The sequence below is a fragment of the Kogia breviceps genome, chromosome 3, assembly GCF_026419965.1.
Source record: "Kogia breviceps isolate mKogBre1 chromosome 3, mKogBre1 haplotype 1, whole genome shotgun sequence".
In the NCBI taxonomy this organism is placed as follows: Eukaryota; Metazoa; Chordata; class Mammalia; order Artiodactyla; family Physeteridae; genus Kogia; species Kogia breviceps.
The window spans coordinates 102153452-102170971 of NC_081312.1; the positions used below are offsets into that span (position 1 = coordinate 102153452).

The window sequence follows — 17520 nt, forward strand, 5'->3', positions numbered from 1 at the left end:
CAACGTGAAGCTTGTCCACCCATCTATCTCTGAAGACCCCTGAGATCTGTCTACTTCCCTCTGAGAGAGACATCATACATTTATTCACTCATTAACTTGTTCAACAAGGGAGGAGGTATAGCAGATTGGAACTCTATGCTCTTGGACCTGTTACCTCTCCAAGACCCATTTTTCTCATCTCGAAAATGGGGCTAATGACAGTACCTATCTCATAGGGTTGTCCTGAGAATTCTTGAAAAGGGCTAGCATAATCGTTAGTACATAACAAATAAATGTTAGTTGCTATTATCGCTTGAGCATCAGCTGGGCACTGGCAGAAATGTGAAGCTGAATTAGACGTATGGTCTAGAAGGAGAGAGAAGAAAGCAGATCATCACTAGATAACAAAGTGTGATCAGTTCTATTAGAGGTAGACAAGCAAGAGTTAAGGGTGAAAGGTTCTAGGTTCTCCAAACACCTTAGTTTCCCTTCTAGATATATTTTTCTGTGTGTAGGCAGGGTGGTAAGGGGTGGGGGCTCTGTCCCAACAATCTAAGTTCTTCCTTCCCTGTGCAGAGGTACTGTGAGGAAGGGACTCTAACTTGACTTCAGTGATGGTGATAGTGGGAGGTGCTCTAAGAACTCCCTATGCCTAGACTAATCCCTCATTCTTCTCCCAGAAGGTTCATATTGCTGGAGGAGTGGGGATGAGAGGAAGGAGAGGTATTCAAAGTTAGGAGGTATGTGAGATGTGCTGTTTGTATGGTTCATTTTCTTATTCCTTAGTGTATGGTGAAGCTTCCTTTGAAATGCAGGCTGATTTATCTGAGCCAGGGGACCCTTAGGGAGGTCGATGTCCATAGCTGGGCAGAACATTGCAGAGAAAACAGTACCCCTCTTTCCCCTGGGCATGTGTGGTAGAGGCCATGGGAATCAGTGCGGGAGGAAAAAGGAGGCAGAGTCAGGATTATAGGCCCTTATTCCAGGTTCCCTGGAGCTTTGGCTGCTATGCTTATGGGCCCTTCCAGCTGGCTGCCCTCTTCCTGGGTTGTTGACTGAGGAGATCCATATGTCAGAGCCTTTCTCTCCAGGATATAGCAAGATTACTCCATAGCCAAGGCCAAGCCCAGCCTTCACAATGCAGGACTCCTGGTGACTTCCCTTGACTTCTGTGTGTGTGACTTGTGAACAGCTCAGCCTGGAGGAGAAGCTAGGGTTCTGAGTCCTGCAGTACTTAGGGCAGGAAGAATCAGAGGAGCACCAAGCACTGACTGCCTTCCTGAGTCCCACATCATCCCATCTCACCCTCCAACAAGCCTGTCAGTAAAGCATTATTATTCCCATTTTACAGAGGAAGAAACTGAAACCCAGATTAAGGGCCTTGCATGTGACATTTGCCATCATCATCAAGCATTAATGAGTTCCTGATTAGATCAGAACAATTCTTTGCTCAAACTGGCTAATGAAAACCTGAAGTCGTGACAATAGCCTACAAAGTTCTGCCCATTGCCTTTCTTCTCTAACCACCTCACTTCCACCCTTCCTGCTCACTCTGCTCCAGCCACTCTGGCCTCTTTGCTATTTACTCCGTGAAATGACAAGCACATTTCCGCGTTCCCATCTTAGGGCCTTTGTTTTTCCTTCACAAGAATATAAGCTCTACAAAGGCAAAGTAATCGTCATCTCGTTCTCGGATATATCTCCAGCCCTCAGAACAGTCCGTGAGAACCCCTCCAGGTTCTCAATAAATGTGTGCCTGGTGAATGAACGAATAAATGAATACTGAGACCTAAGATTAAGGGCTGGAAGCCTCTGGACTGGAGGGTATTCGTTCTGAGAGCTGGAGGGTGGGAGAGGGATTCAGAGTGCGGGGAATGGCCACAACGGGCGCACGGGTCTCCGAAAAGGCGCTCGAGAAACTACATTGCCCATGAAGCTCTGGGGGCAGAGGGGCCGAGGGTGCTGCCGGGAAAGGTATACGTGCTAGAAGCCAGGTCTGGTGCCGCGAAGATGGCCGCTCAGAGAGGTGGGTTGTTGGCCAGGGTGGTAGCGGGCGTGGGGGTGGGTCGCGTCCCTCGGACCCTTCCCGACCTGATATCCACGTAGAACCCACCCGCGGGGCTCTGCGGAAAGATGGATGGGCGCCGGGCAGAGGAGGGGTCACCTGCGATGGGAATTGAGCCGTTATTGCAGCCCTCGAAGGAGGGTCTTGAGGGGAGAGGGCTGCGCGTGGGTTACTTCGAGACCCGGTGTGGTGGAAATAGATTACTCCCACCCCTTCCCCGTCACCTTAACGCAACTATCTGCCTTACGTCAGCAGAAGATCTTTACTGTCCGTCTTAGAGATGGGAACATCGAGGCCTGCAGAAGGGTCTCAACTAACAACCTACAAACTCCTTATTTGACTCTGTCCCCCAGACAGAACCCTCAGCTAGGGTGTAGTTTCCCCGGGACAGGAGGGTCAAGCCTCAGGAGTGGAGTGGAAACTGACGCTCTGTCTGTTCCCCCAGTATTCCCACTTTCCTGTGTGGTGCAGCAGTATGCCTGGGGGAAGATGGGTTCCAACAGTGAAGTGGCTCGGCTGATGGCTAGCAGTGACCCACTGGCCCAGATCTTAGAGGACAAACCATATGCAGAGGTGAGACCCGGGCTGTATTTTAGCCTACTTTACCAGCAGGTGGGACCAAGGTACTCCTCCATTCAAGGGGCCCCAGGCAAGTCATGTGAATCAGCTGGGAAGGGAAGACAGGAAAGAGAGAGGAGGCCTCCTTGGCTTTTCAGATCTGTGCAGGTTGATGAACCCACATGGTAGCACCAGAAGTGAGGTTTTGTCATAATAGACTGGAATTTCCCAAGAACTGTCAGCACTTACTGACTTTTATTTTATTTTATTTATTTATTTATTTATGGCTACATTGGGTCTTCGTTGCTGCACGGGCTTTCTCTAGTTGCAGTAAGCGGGGGCTCTCTTCGTTGTGGTGCACGGGCTTCTCATTTCGGTGGCTTCTCTTGTTGCGGAGCACGGGCTCTAGACACGCGGGCTTCAGTAGTTGTAGCTCGCAGGCTCTAGAGCACAGGCTCAGTAGTTGTGGCGCACGGGCTTAGTTGCTCCGTGGCATGTGGGATTTTCCTGGACCAGGGATCGAACCCACATCCCCTGCTTTGGAGAGAGATTCTTAACCACTGCACCACCAGGGAAGTCCCAGCACTTACTGAATTTTAATTCAGCCCTCCTTGACAATTAAAATTTCTCCTTTGACTAAGCTTGACTTTTTAAAAAAAATAAATATTTATTTTTGGCTGTGCTGGGTCTTTGTTGCTGCGCGCGGGCTTGCTCTAGTTGCGGTGAGCAGGGGCTACTCTTTGTTGCAGTGAGCGGGCTTCTCATTGTGTCGGCTTCTCTTTGTTGCCAAGCACGGGCTCTAGGCATGTGGGCTTCAGTAGTTGTGGCTCGCGGGCTCTAGAGCACAGGCTCAGTAGTCGTGGCGCATGGGCTTAGTTGCACCCCGGCATGTGGGATCTTCCCAGACCAGGGCTCGAACCCGTGTCCCCTGCATTGGCAGGCAGATTCTTAACCACTGCGCCACCAGGGAAGCCCCCCCCGACATTTTTAATAACCTAAAATATATTTTTTCCTGCCCATTTAGTAGAGAAAAAGCCAAAGCACAGGAAGGCTTAGCCTCTACTTCTGAGACTAGAATAAATGAATGTTAACCCCTCACAGAGCCACCTGAGAGTCAGAGCTTTTCAGTGACCTTGACAATGCAGGTTTCATTCTCCTCACTGGACAGATGAAGAAACTGATACCCAGAGACAGGAAATAACTAGCCCAAGCCTCCACAGCTGGTTGGAAGCAGAGCCTGGACTAGAGCTTGGGTCTCCTGACTCCGTGTTCTGGGTCTGCTGCCCTCATGTATGTCTGTGATGGTATGAGCATTTATACCCGGTCTCGGGAGTCCCATATCAGAACTTGGCTGCCCTGTGGGGAGCACAGGGTAACGGATTGGGGCAGGCCAGTGGGTGGTGCCGGCTTCTTCCTTTTTCCCTCCCAAGTTTCCTGTTTTTACAGCTGTGGATGGGGACCCACCCCCGGGGAGATGCCAAGATCCTTGACAACAGCATCTTGCAGAAGACCCTAGGCCAGTGGATTGCTGAGAACCAGGACTGCTTGGGTTCGAAGGTCAAGGACACCTTTAATGGCAAGCTGCCCTTTCTCTTCAAAGTGCTCTCAGTTGAAACGGCCCTGTCTATCCAGGCACACCCTAACAAGGTACAGGATCAGGGTAGGGCACAGAGGTCAGGGTAGAGAAGAACTTATGTCAAGGCCCTCCCGCAACTTTTACTGCTGCTTTTACCCTGCCCATGCCAGGCTCCAGCCCCAAATTGAATCCAAGCCTGTCAACTCCCAATTTAGCTCTGCCAAGCCAATTGCTGGTGACACATGTGGCAGCTAAGTTTAAGTGGACAGCTGACTAGCCTGTGCCAGGGGAGCTTCTCCACGCTTGTTCCTGAGCTCCCTTCAGCCAACCCAGGACTATTCATATCTGCCATTTTCCCACCTGGTTCTCTCAAAGAGTTTACCTTTCAAGGCAGGGCAAGTACCCTAGTCATTGCCTCAGCTCCACTCCCATGTCTTTCTGCACAAGGCCATGAGTCACAGCTTAAGCATTTGTCTGTCCAAACTCCTTATTTCTAGATGAGCAAAGTAAGACCCAGAGAAGAGAGGGATTTACCCAAAGTCACACAGCTTGTTAGTGTCAGAGCTTGGCTTGGTGTTTGGGTTTCCTGATTTGCAGTCCTCTTAAAGCCTGCCCCACCTCTTCCCCACAGTTGGTCCACGTGCCTGCCTTGGGTTGGCTGAGCCCTGAGTTTCTGAATTATGCCAGAGGTAGGAAGCTGACTGGGGAGTGTCAAGAGCAAGGTCCGGGTTAGACTGGTGTCTTCCTAGATGATGGCTGCACCTTAACCATTCTCCTCTTCCCTGGCCATCCCACAGGAGCTGGCAGAGAAGCTGCACCTCCAGGCTCCACAGCACTACCCCGATGCCAACCATAAGCCAGAGATGGCCATTGCCCTCACCCCCTTCCAGGGCTTATGTGGCTTCCGGCCAGTTGAGGAGATTGTGACCTTTCTGACAAGTAAGGTTGGGCAAAATGCTGACAGCATGCATATTGGCCTAGGATGCATGGGCAGCCCAGGGCAGAACTGGAACAGTGGCAGAGAATGGAGGCTGAATGTCACAGGAACTGAGGGGCTGGTTGGCATCATGAATGCTTGACACTCTGAGGGCAGGCCCATGAGACCAGGCTCAGGTGTGATTGCTGAGGGTTGGTGGTAAGCAGTCGCTTTTCACTGCAAAGGTTGCATAGCATTGCCTGGCTCCTTGGTTAGGGATGAGATGGGGAGGCCTCCTCCAGCTTCCCACTTTTGCCGGTTCCATCTTAACCATTCCTGATATGGGCCCTGGCCTGACCTTCCTGCAGAGGTGCCTGAGTTCCAGTTTCTAATTGGAGATAATGCAGCAACACAGCTGAAGCAGAGCCTGAGCTGTGACTCCCAGGCTGTGGCCTCTGCTCTGCGGAGCTGTTTCTCCCACCTGATGAAGAGCGAGAAGAAGATAGTGGTGGAGCAGCTCAACCTGTTGGTGAAGCGGATCTCCCAGCAAGGTAGGTGTCTCAGGCCTGGGTGCAATGCCCCGTCCTGGGCCCCTGGCACAGACACTAGGCTGTGGGGATAGGGTTCTCAACCCCTTTGTTCAAGTAGAACACCAAAACGGGCCTGACTTAGATGGACTGTTAGTGACTTAGCATTTCTTTCCCAGTCTTTATGGAATAAGGCCCTAGGTTGAGTGCTGCTTCTAGCTGCTCTCCATGGAGGGTTTTATACTTTGTGGCTAGAGAGCAGGAAGGAGGTGAAGGGATCCTCTCTCTCCTCCAAAGGCCTGAAGTCCAGAGCTCTCAATCAGTTGATCTTTCCTTAAATACCTGCTCCGTGCCCAACCTTGTGCTAACTAAGGAGAGTTCAGGAAATGACTGTGATGGGTATGGTTGTGTCACCTTTGGGTTGGAGAGTCAATACAAGCAGTGAAAAACAAGGCAGAATGGACTCTCTGCTGGGAGCTTATATGTCACACGTGATGAGGACCCAGCTCCTTTTCCAGGCAAGCCCAGAGCTCTTCTGGTTCTGTTTCTACCCATTTCCCCTACTACCTTTGACCCACAGGGAACTATTTATCTTACCCAAGCATATCCTACGTTTTGTTTTGTTTTGTTTTTTGCTGTCTTCTCTGCTTGCATGCCTCTCCTTTTAGGGCTTCTTGCACTCATAGCAGAGCGGATTACTTCTGCTCAGAGCTCCCATAACACCCTGTTCATACGTCAGGTATAGTAGCCCTTAACACCTGTGAGTAGATATCATCACATGCACACCTGTTAAAAGTGGAGTTTTCTCTAGATCAGGGACCTGTCTCCTTGACCTTTGTGTGTCCCCACAGTGCTTAGCACAGAGTAGGCATTCAGCATGTCTCTGTATGAAGACTCGAAACAACCCTCCAATCCAGACCAACTGGTCTCTTCATTGTGGCACTGACACACTCTGCTTTTACTTAGAGACACTCTCCCCCTTCTCTCCACAGTCAAGGAAGCCCAGCTCACCACCCTCCCCTCCTCCCCCCAGTTCCCAAGAAGCCTTCCGCCACCACTCTAGCTCAGGCTGAGCTCATCTCCCCTGCTCAGCCTCCAGGACACATTTTGGCCCTTGGTTGCATCCTGCCTCATGCCATCTGGGGTGACCAACCATCTCAGTTTGCCTGGGACTGAGTGATTTTCAGTGTTAAGGGAAAGGCCTGGGCTAACTGGAACAGTTGGTTACCCCACATGGAACCCTTGGGTTATCTCCTAACTAGATTTTAAACTCCTAGAGCAGAGGTTATCAACCAGGGGACACTGGCAGTCTGGAGACATTTTTGGTTGTCAAACCCAAGTTTGGGGTGCCAGTGGTATCTCGTGGGTGAAGGCCAGGGATGCTGCTGAACATTCTGCAATGCACAGGACAGTCCCCACAACAAAGAATTACCTGTCCCCAAATGTCAATAATGCTGAGGTTGAGAAACACTGTCTAAAAGGACTATAGCCCTTTTAGTGCCTAGTAGAGTAGTGGGCATATAGTCAAAATGGGGAAAACGGCCATCTGTGTAGGCTGGAATATCAAGGAAGGCTGGCCCCCAAAGGGTGGGGAATGTGACTAGAAGAATATGCCCACCAGTTTCTGGATTCCTTGGGTAGGGTCTTCTCCAGGACTCTCCTTGGCCAGGGTGGGGCTGTGAACACCACTGAGGGTTCCTAAGGGGCCTTGGGGTGCTCTGTGACCCTCAGTGGCTACTGGAAACAACATGGAGGACATCTATGGGGAACTCTTGCTGCAGCTGCACCAGCAGTACCCAGGTGATATCGGATGCTTTGCCATCTACTTCCTGAACCTGCTTACCCTGAAGCCGGGTGAGGCCATGTTTCTGGAGGCCAGTGTGCCCCATGCCTACCTGAAAGGAGGTAAGCCGCATTTCAGCAGTGAGCCCCACTGCCATCCGCCTCAGGCCTTGTTTCCCCGTGTGGACAAAACAGGAGGGGGTGGTCGAGGAGACCACTTTTAAAGTCCCATCCAGCTCTGAGCTCCCAGGGTACCTGGGGTCAGCAGGGAAGTGACCAATAGGGATGATGAATGCCAGCTTGAGTTGGACACTGCTTGGATCCTCACACCACCCCTGTGAGGTCATGATGCTCTCATGTTAAGACCTGTCAATATGTGTGGGAACCACAGTCTGAATCCAGGCTGTATTGGATCAAGGCCATTGTTCTCTTCCCTGCCTTCACATGTCTGTCCTGTCTTCGCAGAGATTTTATGTTAAAAAACACATTGCCGCAGAATGGTGTCACATTTTGACTATTGGCTGTTTATCCACTCGTGGACAGGATTCTGTGGTAGAAGGGGAGAATACAAAGTCTCCAGAGGGTTGGGGCTCCTCCAGGGGATAACATGACTCCCCTTGACAATGGTGGGTGATGTGTCACCTGTTTTGGTATGTTATCTTAGCCCATTCTCACAGAAGATGCAATTCACACAATTTTAATGTAATTCTACAGGAAGCTCATGGCACTCAAGTTAGAAGGCCCCGCCCTGGAGAGCCAAATTCCAAGGCATCCTTCATTAGCTTACCACATGACAACTGTCTGTCCCCAGACTGTGTGGAGTGCATGGCATGTTCAGACAACACGGTGCGTGCTGGCCTGACACCCAAGTTCATCGATGTGCCTACTTTGTGTGAAATGCTCAGCTATATCCCCAGCCCCAGCCAAGACAGGCTCTTTCCTCCAGCGTGGAGTCAGGAAGACCCCTACCTCTCTATCTATGATCCCCCTGTGCCAGACTTCACCGTTATGAAGATGGAGGTGAGTGAAGGCTGTGGTGGGTGTTTTTTGTGTGGCATGAAGAACGTTGGTAAGGGCCACAATGTGGAGTATACCTGGGGCTGGGTTTCCTTTCTGCCAAGCTCACATGGTGGGAGAATGGCCACAGGGCCTGTCTGTGGCTCTCTGCACCAGGGACCAGACAAGGGCCTCCATGCTGACAAAAGCTCAAGCTGTGGGGGAGAAGGTGGCGGAGCTCTCCCTCTCACTGTCCTTGGGTTGTCCCGGGACCCCTGTGAGCTAACACCAGCTCAAACCTTGCTCCATCTTGCTGTTTCTTTCTGCCCAGGTGCCTGGCTCCGTCACTGAATACAGGGTCTTGGCGCTGGACTCTGCCAGTATCCTCCTGATGGTGCAGGGGACAGTGACAGCCAGCACCCGCACAGCCCAGGCCACAATCGCCCTGAAGCGTGGTGGGGTGCTCTTCATTGGGGCCAATGAGAGTGTCTCACTGAAGCTCACGCTGCCTAAGGACCTGCTGATGTTCCGTGCCTGCTGCCTGCTGTAGAGGCCACAGCCTTCCTGGCTCTTCTCTGCCAATCACCCTACATCCTGGCCAGCCTCACCTCCTCAGGCCCAGCCCAAATCCCTTCCCTGTTCCGGGCTCTTTGGGTACACCCTGAAAGAAGAGCTTGAAGTCAGTGACTCCTGAGCAGGCCTAGGCTGAACCGTTTTCTTCCTGGTAGGAGGGGCCCATGTGAGAACTGAGGGCTGATGCTCCCCTTGTATTCTTGTCACCCTTGAGCCAGGCTCTCCTCTATGCACAAAGCGGCAGCTCTGTTCCAGCCTATAGCATTAGGCAGGCTGGTGAAATCTATGATTAGCTCAGCATCAGTCACGGCAAGATAGGTAATTAATTTGGAAGAACAGGGTTCTGGCTCTCGGACTGCCCATTTCCTCAGTGCAGAGAAGGAGGGAAAAGGGTAGGCCTGTGGACTAATGTTGCTCTGTCAAAGCAATTAAAGATCACCTGTGTTGATGCCTGTGGGCTAAAGAGCACTCAGCCTTTGCCATTCCAGTCCCTGAAGCGGGCTGAAAGAGCCCTCCCTGGATGTTGTCCAGTTTTTGCTTTATTCCTGTTTCAGACAGCTTCCTGAGGTAGGCAGGCTAGACTCCAGAGGCCTTTTAAAGGAAGGTGTGGGAGAGATAGCCTGCTGTAGCCTCAGCTGCAGAGCTTGCAGGCAAACCTTGGGCCCTCCAGCCCTGCAGACAGTGGAAGATGAGTCTAAAGAAAGGCATTGTCAGTGCAGAGGTTCTTCTCTCCAGTGCTTTAGTTGGCTTTAGGGCAGGGATCATCCGGCTAAGGCCAGCAGGCTGGATCTGGCCACGCCCTTTCATTTACATAGTGTCCAGCTCCATTCAGGCTACAATGGCAAAATTGAGTAAGTGCACTGAACTGTATGGCCTGCAAAGCCAAATGTACTGACTGGCCCTTCACAAAGGTTGTCAAACACTTCTCTAGAGCACATTGAGTCACTGTAGATACAGGGACTAAAGGACAGGACAATCTAATTAGTGTTCTGAAGAGAAATCAAGCTACTTTTTTTCTACATTGGCAGGAAGTACCTATGAGGGCATCTACTCTCCCTGTGCCTACCCTCTAGAGGTGGGACACACCCAGGAGGTTGCATAGCTGTGTTTTGCCACTGAAGTTTCTGACTAGCAGTCTTAGATGCTATCACCCCAGACTAAGCAGAGACCCAGGCTAGTGGCTCCTTCCTGTAGGTAAGGGATTAATCTCACACAAAAGAATCTTTCTGGGCTGCTGCCAACACTAGACCTGTATAATGGAATTCCAGGAAACTACCTTCAAAAAAGTTCTAGCCAATCTGTTTGGCTTTTTTTGGCTTCCAGTAAATTTTCTTCAGCTGAAAAAAAAAACCCTGAAAAGCAAAACAAAACCAAACCAAACCTGGGAAGAAAGGGTCTGCCAGAGGGAATTCATTCTAAAGAGAAGTGATATGCAAAGGCCTATTCCATCCATGGTTTCCAATAAGCAGGCCTGAAAACGATGCCTATTGGCAACAGGAGAAAGGAGAGGCAGTCCTCAGAAGAACGGTTGGGGCTATTAAGCTATTTCTTCATTTCCTAATTCAGAAGGGGCAATGACTGGTCTAGGCCTTTGTTAAAAATCCTGTTGCAACACAGAGACTCAGGTTCAACTAGCATGATTGTATTTATTCTTAAAAACTTACAGAGCTATAGAAGCCTAAGCCAAGAGTTCTGTAAACACCATACAGTACCACCCCCATCTGTGAGGTAAGCCTGAATACCTCCCTGTCTCCTCAGAGTGCTGTCATCTGCAAAACACCCAGCACTTTTAATTAAGGCAGTCTGGTTCTAGACACCTTGGTGCCTTTATTCGTGACATTAGGCTTTATTCGTGACATTCGTGGCTTCTAGCCCCAAGCAATCGACCATTTCTACCCTTCCTTGCTGTATGACGTTCCTGCAACTTTTTCTACGAAGGTAATGCCTTCCACACAGGGTCAACCAGCTCTGAAACATTCTGGGGAGAGGTGCAGCCAAATATACCAGTGTGGCTTTATAATAGCAACCACCGGAGGGCCTTGTTCTTGGGGTCCTGCTGCCATCCTCACCCCCAGCAGCTGTCAAAACACTCAGGCTACTCTGTCCTGACCAAATGAAGCAACAGACTGGGCAAGTTCCCAAGTTGGGGCCACACCTCAATCCTGACTACCCTACCCCTTAGGCTGGGAACCCTGTCCACTCCCATTCAGTCCCATTTGGTTTTAGGTAAGGCCAAAAAAGAAAACCACTAAAAAATTAAATTCCAGAGAGGTCTGGTATAGCAAGAGATGCTATCTACTGGGGGTCACAGGGGAGATTATGCCGACCTTTTGGTGTGTTCATACTGGGGACTGAAAGAGGCTGTATTGAACCCAGAGGTTTACTGTAAAGCCCAATCCTGAGTATCCACTGTGAGGCCCAATGCTGCGGTCAGAGGAATCTGGATGCAACAGAATGGCTTTCCCTAGGGTGAAGGGAGGCCATCTGCAATGGCAAGATTATTTCCTCAGGTGGGGGCCGTGGGAGCTTTCATAGGTCCCGCCTCCTCATCCTGTCTGTGAGCCTCTGTCTCTGTCAAAGCCCACATATCTGCACCAGTATACTTCTCACCCACTGCTGCTCCTCAAGTGTAAAGTTAAACAAATAGGGGAATTCCCTGGCGGTCCAGTGGTTAGGACTCCGCGCTTCCACTGCACGGGCCTGGGTTTCATCCCTCCCTGGTCGGGGAACCAACATTGCCACAAGCCAAGTTGCGGCCAGGGTGGGGGAAAATATAAAGTTAAATGGGAAGGCACCTAACTACTCCTGCAGCTCCCCCTGCTGGTAAGCAAAAAGTGCAGGCTTCCGGGGCAAGCTCCAGAACCTTCACCCAACCTTAGCTCAAGGACTGGGTGAAGATACTAGCTAAGACCAAGGTGAAGAATGGCAACCAAGAAAAGACAAATTTTGTCTACACAGTAGAGCAGTTTTTCTCTAAGGATGGACGGACCAAGTTACTAAGCTCAGCCAGACAGTTGGACCAGATGGGAATGCTCTGCTTCCAGGGATTCTGGAAGCCTTGATCATGTTGTGCCATTAAGCAACCTGCTGTACAGTCAAACAGGAACAACTGGAAGAGGGCCAAAGGGCCCTGCTTTATGTCCTCTTGAAGGTCAAACAGGTAACGCATCTTGGAGCTAGGAAGAGGAGGAGAGCATATGGAATTTCTTGAACTGGATTGGTCCAAAAATAGTTAAATTCTTTTTCAGAGACTCCCAGCTACAAGCCATAAAGTGCTGTTCTCTGCCTCCACACAACACCATTCAGCACAGCCTGGGTGCAGAAGCTCTCCTTTCCCCTCCATAGGGCATGGTGACAAATACCACTCAAGATGTCTGCAAGTTTTTCTCTTAGACAACTTTGTCACTCACCATAAGAACCAGAATTCCTCTGTTCCTACCCTTATTAAAGTGGTTTCTCCAAACTCTACTCCAACAACAGAGGAAAACTGCAGAATTCCACCTATCCCCTGTGGCCCAGATGGGGGCCTCCGGCCTGAGAAGCACCAGGTATGGGGTAACTGCAGTCACTGACTTTCCCAGCGGGTCAGTGTCTCCAGTGATTCTGGGGTTGACAGCAGTTCCCACTGCACTCTGTGACCAATGAAGGGCCAACAGGACTCTGCAGGCATGGTGAGCAGGGCCCATCTTATGGGGTTATGTCTACTGGAGGGTACAGGTAGAAGCATCCCTAAGACAGCACCAGCAGCAGGAGCATGGTGAGGAGGTCATAGGCTTGGGGGGAATGAGGTCCAAGTCCTCATCATCTGGAATCTCATCCAGGTGGTACCCATCCTGGAGCAGCTGCCGGCTCACATCCTGGTTCACCTGCTAAGAGCAGGAGAGGAGAGAAGTATAAGCCAGGCTACAAAGCAGAAATAACTGCCGCCCTAACGGCAGACCCACATTTCCTTACTATGCATGCTCCACCCTCAGGCTAAGCCCACACAATCCTGGATTACTGGAAGAAGTGCCTCACCCAGCAGGGAGGGACATCCAAGGGCCTGAGCCAGTACTATCCAGGCTGCATTGTCACTAGCCCCCAGGGAAGCTGCCCTCACTAAAGAATCCTGAGAAAGCTGATATAAAATATCAGGTTACAGATTATGCTTGAAAGTCAAGACCTGACCATTCCCACTGGGAACCCAGATTGGTCCCCGTGAAGGCTGAAGAATATGGAACAATGAGAACAATCGGGTAGAAGGGTAGAGGAATATGGGTTAGAGTTGAACAGGGTGGGGAACAGCTTTTTCTGCATTGCCAGTTAGACATGTCATCCTTTGATGCCAACAGAGCTCATTCCTTGCAAAGTGGAACCTGTCAGCCCGGCTTCACCAATTCCACTGAATGGAAGGAAAATGAGACTGCAGAGTGTAGGACTTTCTCTGATTCTTGGCTATTTTTTTTTCTTTTATTAAACAATCTTAGGCACCCAGATGTTCAAGGATACAATTTTCAAACTGCCTGTATTCTCTGGCAGAAACTCAGGGGGTGGCCAAGGGTTTCCAGGAGAATAAGGAAGAAACACCAGTGGTATACAGTCAGGTCCCCAGCACTTCATCTCTGTCAAAGGCAGTAAGCCACACACGCCAGAACTTTACGTCCCCGTGTTTCTGTCTGGGCCAGTCACTCTGGAAACTGTCCAAAAGGCCAGCCCAGGAGTATCTATCTCTGTCTCAGTTCTCATAGATGGAACAACTGAAGGAACAGAAGTTGGCGTGGAAGAAAGCAAGCTTGGTGGAGGATGGCCAGGGGAGGGACAGGAATGCTAATCTCAGATAAAAGACAATCAAAAGAAGGGAGACTAGAATTACTGTGTGACACTGGAGGCATGACTAGGACCACTAAGTCCAAGCTGCAGGAGACACTTCCAATTAACAAGGAGGACTTCTCTACGAGCTACCTGAATTGTGTGTGCTGGTGGGGGAAGACAGGCAGCAAGGTTTCTTGAAGGTAGTACTCACTACTCACTACCCAATTACAAGAAGCACTCAAACAAGCAGAGGATGGTAAACATTTAACTGAAGTGGTGGCCTGGTTTAGAAGACTAGTGAGGTCATTTCCATCCCTAAGGGTCTATGGTATCCTGGACTTTCAACAGTGCTCCTCAGACACCTAAACTTCTGCTGGGGGAAGAGGGTAGAGTGGAAGATTGGAGAACAGACTGGAAGTCTAGCACAGTGCCATGCACACAGCAGGAACCAGACAAGCATTTGACAGTGGCAGTGACACTGCCTGCAGCCTAGCCCCACCACAGAAAGGTGCTCTGGACTTGCCTCTGCAGAGGAATACCCGGAGGAGTATCTGGATTCCAGCTCCCCATCACTAGGAGAAAAGGAAGACAGTCAGTTCGGGGAGGTTCCCGTGGAGCACAGCTACAAATGGCAAGGTGCACAGCATGCAAAGGAGTCTGGAGGACTTGTGAAGCAAAGACCACACACCATAGAACTCAAACCCATAATCTGCCATGAGTATAAATGGCTCCTTCCATTGGCTCCAGCAGGGACAGGGTCACTGTCACTAACAGTGCAGACATAATAGGGCAGGATGATTCCCCCAGACAAGGCTGGTGCTTCAAATCCAAGAGCAGCAAGATCACCTATGAGTCCTCTAAGTAAGCCATCCTGGGAAGAGATAGTGCTCTGAAGCAGCAGCCCTGGAACATGCACAAAAGGTCTTGGAAGAGACAGGGAATAAGCGAAGCAAGTGATCTGAAATTTTACCCAAGTCACTCCCCAAGGGGTATTTTCAAGGAGGGCACTCACCTGTCAGAGTCGAGGGACACCAGGTTTTCATCTGGACTCTGACTAAGAGCAGTATAGCCCTTGTTAAACTTCACTGACCTGAGGGGAGATGGGGAGACAGACCAAGCATAGATGAAACGCCAGCATTTCATAGGGAAAGCCAGAGTCCTCGCCCTTATGGAAAAAAAAAAAAAAACTACACTACTCCTGACTTGCCTTCTGTCTGGGCAGCCACCACTGCCTGCCATGTATCTGGCCACAGCTCCTCAGAATATGCACTTCCCCACACCACTACCCCTGCTGCTCCTGAGCAAAAGCACACCTCCTCTTTCATGAATCAGGAAAAGCCCCATCTCCCCACCTTACTTAACCAGAGAACAGAAAAACCAAAGTCCTTAGACAAATTCCTTCACCTGCTTTAGCTCTTCTTTGTAAAAGAGGCCCTGGATAAGGTCCCATCCAGCCCTCAGAGTTTACCGTTCTGTTAAGAAAAAACTACAGCCCTGGCTGTTTCCACACTGCTCTCCATCCTCACTCCTGGGGACCCCAGACACTAATGCTCCCCCCTAATTTAGACAGTGAATGATCCTAGGCACTGACGAAAACTCTTATTCCAAAGCTCCTTCCCTGATGCCATCACATCCTGGAAGGGAAAGACAAGGTCGTTCCTCTTCCCTTTTCTTTTTTTTTTTTTTTTTTTTTTTTGCGGTACGTGGGCCTCTCACTGTTGTGGCCTCTCCCGTTGCGGAGCAGAGGCTCCGGACGTGCAGGCTCAGCGGCCATGGCTCACGGGCCCAGCAGCTCCGCGGCACGTGGGATCTTCCCGGACCGGGGCACGAACCCGTGTCCCCTGCATCGGCAGGCAGACTCTCAACCACTGCGCCGCCAGGGAAGCCCCCTCTTCCCGTTTTAAGACAGTGAACCGGACAGGTTGGCCTCAGGGGCATCACTAGCTGGGCCTTAAGCGTGGGTACTCTGTCTCCCAGACTACACTAAGGCCTTCTCTGGAAACGCTTGCACAGAGGAGGTGGCGTCTGCTGAGACCTTTTCCCTGAAGAGTCGGGGCGGTTCGGCGCGGCCCCCAGCATGCCTTTTCTCCGCAGAACTGCCTTAGCCAGGTCCCGGTGCTTCTCTGGAAGTCAAAGGGACCCGGTCAGCGGGGTGTTCCCCACTCCGCCGTGCCTCCCAAACGCCAGGAGCCCGCTCTCCGAACAGACTTCCGGGTGCGGGAGCGGGCTTGTAGGAGCCCCTCCGGGGTCGCCCCAGCGGCGCTCCGGAGCCCGCCCGGGACGCGGCAGCCCGCCCAAGAAGCAGAGACCCCTCATCGGGCCGCACTCACGCAGCCTAGCCTGACTAGAAGGCGCGCGCGCCACCATGTACGGCCCCCGCTTCTCCACAGCCGCAGGGGTTCGCTCCCCCAGCCTGGGGACTCCAATGCCGCTTCGCTCAGTTGGCGGCCCCGCAGCTCCGGTGCCGCTGGGCCGGGGTGCCGGGAGAGACGCCCTCGCCGCAGGCCCGCTGGGTTCCGCGGTCGCCATCGCCTGGCCACGCCCCGCCGAGTCGCGAAGCCCCGCCTCCTGGCTAACCAGCCGTCAGCCGGGAGAGAGGCGGTCCCTCCTCGAGCAAGATGGCGGCGCGCAGGTGTGGGCTGTAAGCACACGAGCTTTCTGGTCGCGCCTGCTGCAGGGTTGGCTCAATTGTTCCGCCCTTCCAGGGGCTGGATTGTTTCAGTCCCTCCTTTCTAGCACCCTACGGTGCTCGTAGTCGGCCTGAGCCTGGGGATGTCAAGCCAAGTTATGTCTCTAGTAGAAATTAAATATTGATATTTCCGGGGGGCTGCGGGTGCGCGCCCTCAGACTCAGAGCCCGTTAGGCCCTGGCGCGCACGCGCTCCTCGCAGTGTTTCCGCACAGGTCCTCTCGCCACAGCCGGAGCTCCGCAAGGGCAGACCGGGGAGAGGCTGGATTGAACCGAAAAGAGCGGTATGACAAAGGGAGGGATTAGCTCCCGTCTCTACAAAAGGAAACAGGTTAGAGAGAAAGGTTCAAGGACCTTGTGGAGGTCACACAAACTAGAGGCAGTGCCTTGGTAACGCCAAACCTTCGGTTTTTCCAACACCACGCTGTGCCCGAGACCTTGAATGAGACCTGACCTTTTCTAGGCCTCAGTTTCCACATTTTAAAATGGAACCAACGTCACTACCTGTCTTACAGTGATAAACAAGGACAAAATAGGACTTGGAAAGAAGAGCAAAAGTGCGCTGTTTGGGACTTCCCTAGTGGTGCAATGGTTAAGACTCCACGCTCCCAATGCAAGGAACGCGGGTTCCATCCCTGGTCAGGGAACTAGATCCCCCATGCATGCCAGGCAACTAAAGATCCCACAGGCAGCAACGACGATCCGGTGCAGCCAAATAAATAATAACTAAATATTAAGAAAGAAAGTGCGCTGCGTGCGTTGGGGCATGGAGCTGGTATGGCTCTTGACATTTCTGGACTCCAAGGGATGTGCTTGTGGCTGGCTGGAAAGTAGCTCCAGATCCTTGTAGTAATTGCCAAATCTCACGAGGCTGTCCCAGGTGTATTTATTAGCTTCCACATGGTAGGTCAACAGTGTGCAACTTATGAACCCCCAGGGCCACCCAGAGAATTGAGCGGGAGTATGCTGCAGACAGGATAGGACTACATTTTTTGAAAAATCAGAAGCGCAAAGGAATGCTTACTATTTTGGTAGATTCCACCACTGTTTCTGACCTCCAGAAACAGCA

At 51.4% G+C, this 17520-nt stretch overlaps 2 protein-coding genes across 7 annotated transcripts; one reads left to right on the plus strand and one right to left on the minus strand.

Moving 5' to 3' along the window:
* The first annotated feature begins 1940 nt into the window (after positions 1–1940).
* Positions 1941–9440, plus strand: MPI (mannose phosphate isomerase). Of its 5 annotated transcripts, none has more exons than XR_010839720.1 (8): positions 1941–2005; positions 2490–2617; positions 4049–4249; positions 4976–5117; positions 5463–5645; positions 7353–7526; positions 8118–8423; positions 8731–9440. XR_010839720.1 is itself a non-coding variant. In XM_059057154.2 (8 exons), the coding sequence occupies exons 1-8, from the start codon at positions 1990–1992 to the stop codon at positions 8947–8949; spliced, it is 1272 nt and encodes a 423-aa protein (XP_058913137.1). In that variant the 5' UTR covers positions 1941–1989; the 3' UTR covers positions 8950–9440. The 5 variants fall into 5 exon arrangements, 3 of the variants coding, with proteins under 3 accessions (XP_058913137.1, XP_058913138.1, XP_058913136.1); XM_059057154.2 differs by having other exon boundaries at positions 8215–8423; XR_010839719.1 differs by having other exon boundaries at positions 1942–2005; positions 7353–8029.
* Positions 9441–10593: 1153 nt separating this feature from the next.
* On the minus strand, positions 10594–16326 carry FAM219B (family with sequence similarity 219 member B). 2 transcript variants are annotated; one of them, XM_059057151.2, is made up of 5 exons: positions 16094–16326; positions 15799–15886; positions 14776–14853; positions 14287–14335; positions 10594–12841 (listed from the first exon to the last, which is right to left on the minus strand). In XM_059057151.2, the coding sequence occupies exons 1-5, from the start codon at positions 16290–16292 to the stop codon at positions 12674–12676; spliced, it is 582 nt and encodes a 193-aa protein (XP_058913134.1). In that variant the 5' UTR covers positions 16293–16326; the 3' UTR covers positions 10594–12673. The 2 variants fall into 2 exon arrangements, with proteins under 2 accessions (XP_058913134.1, XP_058913135.1); XM_059057152.2 differs by having other exon boundaries at positions 10594–12838; positions 16094–16322.
* Between the last annotated feature and the right edge of the window lie 1194 nt (positions 16327–17520).

Bases quoted from the DNA above. Each gene is read 5' to 3' on its own strand.
- MPI (XM_059057153.1), top strand. From the start codon at position 2,117: ATGGGCGCCGGGCAGAGGAGGGGTCACCTGCGATGGGAATTGAGCCGT. The intron at 4,250-4,975 runs GTACAGGATCAG...GCCATCCCACAG, and splicing joins TCCAGGCACACCCTAACAAG to GAGCTGGCAGAGAAGCTGCA. The intron at 5,118-5,462 runs GTAAGGTTGGGC...ACCTTCCTGCAG, and splicing joins GATTGTGACCTTTCTGACAA to AGGTGCCTGAGTTCCAGTTT.
- FAM219B (XM_059057151.2), bottom strand. From the start codon at position 16,292: ATGGCGACCGCGGAACCCAGCGGGCCTGCGGCGAGGGCGTCTCTCCCG. The intron at 15,887-16,093 runs GTGAGTGCGGCC...TTTGACTTCCAG, and splicing joins TTCTAGTCAGGCTAGGCTGC to AGAAGCACCGGGACCTGGCT. The intron at 12,842-14,286 runs GCAAGTCCAGAG...TCCTGCTCTTAG, and splicing joins CCGGGTATTCCTCTGCAGAG to CAGGTGAACCAGGATGTGAG.